We start from the raw sequence: 7,071 nt of genomic DNA, 5'->3' as shown, positions 1-7,071 counted from the left end.
CAACTTTACAAGCCAGTTGTGTCTTTTCAAAATTATAACAGATTAAAAGTAATTATTAAATTTCTGTCCGTATCGGCGTGTCCCCACTTGAGCCACTTTTCAGTTTTCACCTCTCTCGCTTTCTCTCTCTCCGTTTCAGAAGACAGCAGGAAACTGCACAGCACCACCGAGTCTGAGAATCCAAATCTGCGCGTTAAGTAAACGCTCTGGTCTCCCCCGTGTCGCCTTTCTTATCTATGCCACGCGGATCGCACACTCCCTGATACAGATAGATAGATATATATATACCCACACGCTATTTTTTGTTTCTCTCATTCACCACTGCCTTCCCATTCCGCTCTTCCCTATTTTGGCCTTCCTTCCTTCTCCACCGCATACCACCATCGTTTCACTCTGCGTGTTTGATTCCCCAAAGTTCGCCTTCATGGGTCTCGCTCTTTCCCGGGATTTGGTTTCTAGATTCTTGCTTCCCTTCCTTTCCTCTAGGAAACTTTCTGTTGATCTCTTCCCCAAGCAGTTAGAAAACATGATGTGCTTGGTCTCCCGTACCGGCAGGCATTTGCAGCGTTACGACAAAGGCTGTCGCCAAGTCGTCGGGTGCGTTCTTCTTCTTCTTCTTCTTCTTCTGGGTTTTCGGATTCCTGTCCTTCAAATCCCTAACTTCAAATTTTTGAATTTTCTTTTTAAATTTGGATTTTGCTGTTAATCTGACTTGTTCCATGCGGTTTTGAAACTGTGCAGATGCATTCCATACAGATACAGGGAAGCAAATGTTGAGGGAACCCGTAAACAGGAAATCGAGGTTCTCGTGATTAGTGCTCAAAACGGCCATGGAATGCAGTTCCCAAAGGTATTATTGTTTCTCCTCAAGTCGTTGAGCTCATCTTTTCCATGTTACTTCGTGCAAGCATTTGAGTCCTGACATATCTGTGTATTGTTCTGCTTCATCAGGGAGGTTGGGAGATTGACGAATCCATGGAACAAGCTGCCTTAAGGGAGACTTTAGAGGAAGCAGGGGTTGTTGGCAAGGTCGAAGTAAGTATCTGTATCTGTAGACACTTTCTCGATTCAGATTCTTAGCAATTAGCCAATCTTGGTTTCTTACCTTTTATGTCTCGGATGTTTTTGCAGAGTAAATTGGGTAAATGGAATTATAAAAGCAAACGCCAAGCTACTGTACATGAAGGATATATGTTCCCTTTGCTTGTCAAGCAGCAGCTTGAGGATTGGCCAGAGAAGAACATCCGAAAGCGAAGATGGGTAAGTACTCGTATGATTTGCCTCCATTCATTATTCCAATTGCAAAGATAATTTCACACAAATCTTTAATGATTGCAAATTAGGTGGTTGTTCTAAAGTTTCATTGATCTGTATGATGCAGATGTCTGTGGCTGAAGCAAAAGAAGTTTGCCCACATGCTTGGATGAAGGAAGCTTTAGATATGTTGGTCACTAGACAATCTCAAGTCAAGAAGAAATAGAGTGGAATGTCGAGTTAGATGTACATTGTGGGCATTCTCTCATGTTTATGTAGTGTCCAAGCGACACAAGCACGGGGATATGACATATCAGCACAGAAAATTTCAAAGTCAGGAAGAGGAATAATAGTTGCTGGAGTTCATGGTTACTTCCTGGTCTTCAATTTCCTATGGGTGCTACTGAAATTGCAGCCATGGAATGCAAGTTTGTGGGGTGAAGTTGAAGAGATCTTGCAACGGAAATCAGCTGTAGATATACAAATTCAATTCATTCTTTCTTTCGTTCTTTGTATTCTTTCAATCTGATTCTTTATGTACAATAATATCTGGTATCAATGATAATTCTATGGCCACTTTGTCTACTGTTATGCTTGCTTCTGTTCTTCCCAGCAATTCTGATGGAGACTGTCTGATAAACATAGTCAATTGTTTGGAGGCAAGAAATCTAATAATAGCCCCGATAATTCTTCTAACAAGAATGAAAGAAATGACGTGAGAAGTCAGAAAATCGATAAGTTTCTACATGATAAGGACCGTAAGTTAAAAAGGGAAAGAGAGAAGATACTATCATTGATGGTTTCTCTAAAACCATAGACAATATAGATACCTACCGACCTTGAGGAAAACCAGACGAGTACGTCTGATTTTTGCTCAAAGGGAAATGTGAGGTAAACATGCTTTGGAAAGGCATAGTTTAGTGGGGGGAAAAGATTGCCGAGTGAGCAGTACAAAGATGATAAGGTTGCATTATTGCTCCATTCTGATTGGATTTCTCAAAGGGTTGAAAGAGACGTGTGGTGCCATAGCTGTTGCAATCAATCATGATAAGCTGCTTTCAACAGGCCCAGAGACTTGTTGGCAAGAACATGAGTAGTTAATCGGTAAGAATATGATAACTCATGTCCCGAGTATTCTTGAGTTTTTTGTCTCGTTGCGGATATCAAAGCTTTATTGTTGAACAATATTTACGTAAGTGCTATTGGAACTCGCCAAGTAAATTCATAGAATCAAACTTCTTTTTCTGAAAAAGAAAATACCTTTAAACTATGTGCAAAACAACACATACAGAGGTGAGCAAAGGACAAGGGATGGATTTAACAATTTGGGTGGGCGCGTGTGGTGTGGAAAATAAATAAGAGAAGTCATTGGTGAAAAGTGCGAGCGTACTCAAAATCAAAAAGATTACTAAAGTGAGAAAGATAATCTTCCTTTTATCATTCACCACTTTCACATAGTAAGATGATATTTGATCAAAGATTTTTAAGCTACCTAACTAATCATCAGCGCATCAGACCCCAACATAGGCACAATAGTTTGATTCCCTTGACATTTTCACACACGATTATTGTATTGTCTAAAAAATTTTCTCCGTGGAATCCAAATAAATCCATATCTGCAGCTAATATAAGGCCACGTCAAGAATCTCTAAAAACCTCAAGTTTTAAAGCAAAAAACTCTCAGTGATGGCTCCACCCAATGAAAAATGTCTTCTTGTGTCCTGTTCTTTAACTCGTGTAGACAAAAAAGTCAATAATAATTGACAGCATCAGTACATGTAAGATATTGAGATCCCTCGGATTAAGAAAATGATGTTGAATGAAGATGCTTATGTACATATATTGCATAAATAAAATATAATTCAACTCAATATTCTAAATACAATTTAACTAAGAGGATCCCAATCCTCTTATCCCAACACTGCAAAAGAAAGTTTAATTTCATCATTTGTTGGACGAGTTCCTTTTAAACCCTGAAGATAGATAGCATTTTTCTTAATTTAATTTTTTGGTTGAATTTTATTTTGAATTTTGATGAAAAAAATTGCATCATAATTGGAATGTTGTTAAAGTAATCCATATACATTTTATATTTTCATTATAAGATTTTTAATAAAAATATAGAAAATTCATTATGCAATTTTGAAATTGTTCATAAATATCATATCCTATTGGAATTAAAATATTTAATAATAAAAATGTAAGCATAATTAAATTTAAATAAAGTGGAGTCCATGCATTCCACATGATATTTTAACAAAGTGAAAAAAATTAGCCATATTATTCATGAATCTTCATACTTTTTATATTTTATATTGATATTGGTTTTAAATTCAACAATATATAAGCCATGTATATTTTTTGGAGTTTGAGAGATGAATTTATTATTTATAACTTTTTTATATCTTATATTAACAACATTAATATTGATGTATTGATATGGAAGGTTTTATATGGCCTCGAAAAGTAAGCACCAGGAATCCTTTTTTTTTTTATTTCCCTTTTTTGATCATAAGTACTCTACTCTACCCAATTATATTACAATTACAAATTACAAATATAATTTGATTTTTATATCCATGCAATGTACGGTATATTAACTCTCAATTATAATATAAAAATAGGCCCGGCTCCGGTGACATTGGAATAAGAATTTATACTTTAAAATGATGATTTAAAATACTTATTTTGGATTTTAAAAATATTATAATTTTTATTTTAGATAATGAATATATAACATTACAAAGTCAAACTTATTTTTTAAAAATTACGAAAAGAAGATTTTTAGGGTCAGCCGTAAGCCTTTTGATAAATATTGGTTTTAAGAAATAGCTAATTTAAGATGAAAGGCTTAAGGAGCATGAGTCTACAAGAGTCAAGTCCACCTATTTTTTGATTATGTATATTAGAAGTTATTTCAATTAACAACTTATTTTTCATGATATAGTTCTCTTTTATATAGTGAAAGAATAAATGATTTATTTTATTATACAACTTATAATTAACTTTTAGTGTTAAAAATAAGCATCTAATTATTTTTGTAGAATTTATTACTATGTATAAATTAAAATTCTAAAAATGAAAAAAGTTCATTGCATTGCATGCCAACCATTTTAGAATTTGTGTAATTTTTATTTGAATTTTGTTTCTTGTTTCACACCTATTTTTTTATTATAGGTTTCGTATTTACCAACCATTTTGGGGGATCTCTAAAATTGAAATCCATTAATTTTCATGAAGTATTTCTTTTTTGTATAAAAATAAAAAAGAAAAATTAAGTTGTGATATATATACTCCTCCGTCTTAATTTGTAAAACACGTTTAGAGATAATTTAGGATACCAAAATATAAAATGCTTTAAGGTTTCATTGGTTATATTTATTTAACATTACCCTTCCCTCTTTGTTATAGTTCATTCTCTATTTATGTTTCACAAATAAAGCTATATTAAATTAAGAATATTTTTGAAATTTTTTATTTTTGCTTTAAAATAATAAGATTATAAAGTATATTTAATAAAATTTATTAGTATGCATATTTTTGTCAAAAAAATATCTTATAAATTACTCCCCTTGGATCATATTACATGACATTGATAATTACTTTATAGTTCTAAAAAAAAAGTTAGTTAAAACCCTAATCTTTATATTATTTTTTTTACATTTTTTCAATCATGCCTTTACTAAATACTTTATATAAGTATCTTGATAAAGAAAATTAAAATACATATTTTTTTTAAAAATTTTAATATATAAAGTAGGAATATAGTTAAAATATAATTGTAAAATTTATCAACTTCTTGTATTTTAAATCAAGTTAGATTTTTAGAAGATATCATATATTATAATTTAAAGAAAATATTTTTTAATATTGATTTCATATTTATCTATCACTCATTTTCCCTGTGAGTCCCGTACTCAGTACTCACTTTTTCCTATTATAAAATTGTTATAATCTTTTATTTTTTTATTTACTATAAAATAATTAAAAAATTAGTATTAAAAAAAACGGAGATGTTGGATGGTTATTCTACATGTAGATAATTTGGTTTCTGGGATCCAAAAGCCCAACTGTCAGCTCTTAATGGGCCGTTGGTCCAACAAATTTCACAAAAACAGTTGGCCGATCTTCAAATTTTGAATACGCCGTTGATGTTCGTGAAGTGGCTGTACAGCTGTACGATCTCAGAAACAAAAAAGAGTACCATTCCATTGCCGTTGGGCATTGCCAGAACGAAAACGATGGGAAGGTGTAGAGCAAAGAGTGACTACGAGGCTCTCAGAAATGCACGCTTGTTAGAGAATCAGGTCTGCATTTCTTCTCTTCTGCGAGCAAGATCATTATCTTTTTAAGCTTCTTTCTCATGGAATTGGGTAAATTCAGGCTCGGTTAGCTTCTCTTGGTCTTCACAAAACAATCTCTGAACTTCGAGACGCAACAGCATCTGCTAAACCGAAACCTAAAAGAGCCTGGAATAAAAGGGTTTATGTTGTTACTCCCTTGCGTCGCTCCCAGAGAGTCAACAGAACTGACCTCAACGGAAACAGCAGCAACCTTCCACCCCGACGATCTCAGCGTTTGAGAGGAAGTATAACCGACCCTTCGTCTCCAAAAGAAGGTTTCAGACTAACATTTGATTTTTCTATTGGTCTATCTGTGAACCTAGAAACAATAGGAACATTGAAGTTCTAAGGGCGTCTTTTTCTTTGTTGATGTACTGTGATTTTTTCTCTGTTGTTTGCAACAGAGAAGGTAGATGTATCTGAAGAGGAGGGAGAGTGTGTTCCATTTGGATCAGAAGAGAAGAGGCCGGCGAATGCACCGTTGATTAAACTAAAGGGTGCAGAACTTCAACTCTCTGCTGAGTCTTCGGCTGTGCGCTGCAATAGCAAGGGTAGAGGCAGTGTATACAACCCTGTGTTTGGCATATGCTGCCATTTCTGCAGGTGTTTTCTAACCTTCATTACATTAATAAGTAGACCATGACAATATGACATTCTTAATAGTTATCATGTCAAGCCAACTGATTAATAACATTGTAGGTTTCTGCATCTGTTTTTGGTTGCTTTTTTCCAAAGTTGGCATGTATGTCATGGAGTTTCTTAAGCAGCCATTGCACACACATGATCTATGGATCATAATCACAACTGGCGAGATTCAATGATAAAATGTATAAATTTACTGTGGTGAAATGGAATGGATCAATTAAGTGGTGAATCTAGCTCCTGCTATGCTATCGAGCCATTCTAGTTTGAATTGGAATGAGGACACTGCAATGCAATGCACGCAAAAGAAATTATGTGGTGAAGAAGACTGCAAAAGATGTGGCAATTTTGATGTGAACGAGCCGTGCCTAGGTTAGATTCAGAATTGAGACTTCTTTCGCGTTCTACCTTGACTCCTCATTTCTTTAACACTTACCTTCCATATTTTAAGCAGGAAAGACTGACTGTTCAGTATGTCACTCTAGTACTGGTGTTTTCTGCAGAGCTTGCCTCAAGGTTCGATATGGTGAAGGTAAGTACCAAGTGGCTTAGCTAAATACAAGTTTAACAAATAGATGAGGGAAACAAATTAAGAATTCATCGAAATAATAATACTGGTGTCTGATTTATCAGATGGCCCCAAGTTATGTGAAAATTCATCTTACCGTTTTCCACTTATGTAGCTATGACAGCTATCGAGATTTTGTTTGATGCTAAGAGTAGTGCTAGTTTTCCCCGTAAACTGTAGAAGTAAAATATCTTATATATTAAACATCGTGTTCAGATTGTGGATCTTAGCTTATGAACTCTGTTACGCTTTGAAAGAATTGGA

The 7,071-nt window shown here is 34.2% G+C and overlaps 2 protein-coding genes across 2 annotated transcripts; both read left to right on the top strand.

The window, feature by feature from the left end:
* The first annotated feature begins 306 nt into the window (after positions 1-306).
* Positions 307-1,839, top strand: LOC129299842 (nudix hydrolase 18, mitochondrial-like). The gene is made up of 5 exons (XM_054938319.1): positions 307-597; positions 742-850; positions 952-1,035; positions 1,132-1,260; positions 1,382-1,839. Exons 1-5 carry the CDS (start codon positions 425-427, stop codon positions 1,478-1,480), a joined length of 594 nt encoding a protein of 197 aa, XP_054794294.1. The 5' UTR covers positions 307-424; the 3' UTR covers positions 1,481-1,839.
* Positions 1,840-5,406: 3,567 nt separating this feature from the next.
* On the top strand, positions 5,407-6,979 carry LOC129299840 (uncharacterized). The gene is made up of 4 exons (XM_054938318.1): positions 5,407-5,561; positions 5,638-5,872; positions 6,002-6,611; positions 6,694-6,979. Exons 1-3 carry the CDS (start codon positions 5,496-5,498, stop codon positions 6,238-6,240), a joined length of 540 nt encoding a protein of 179 aa, XP_054794293.1. The 5' UTR covers positions 5,407-5,495; the 3' UTR covers positions 6,241-6,611; positions 6,694-6,979.
* Positions 6,980-7,071: the final 92 nt, after the last annotated feature.

Source organism: Prosopis cineraria, unplaced genomic scaffold, assembly GCF_029017545.1.
Source record: "Prosopis cineraria cultivar Desert tree isolate PC_DT_omini unplaced genomic scaffold, ASM2901754v1 PC1321, whole genome shotgun sequence".
NCBI lineage: Eukaryota > Viridiplantae > Streptophyta > Magnoliopsida > Fabales > Fabaceae > Prosopis > Prosopis cineraria.
The sequence above is the reverse complement of the archived record's forward strand: the minus strand, read 5'-3'. Positions and strand labels throughout refer to the sequence as shown.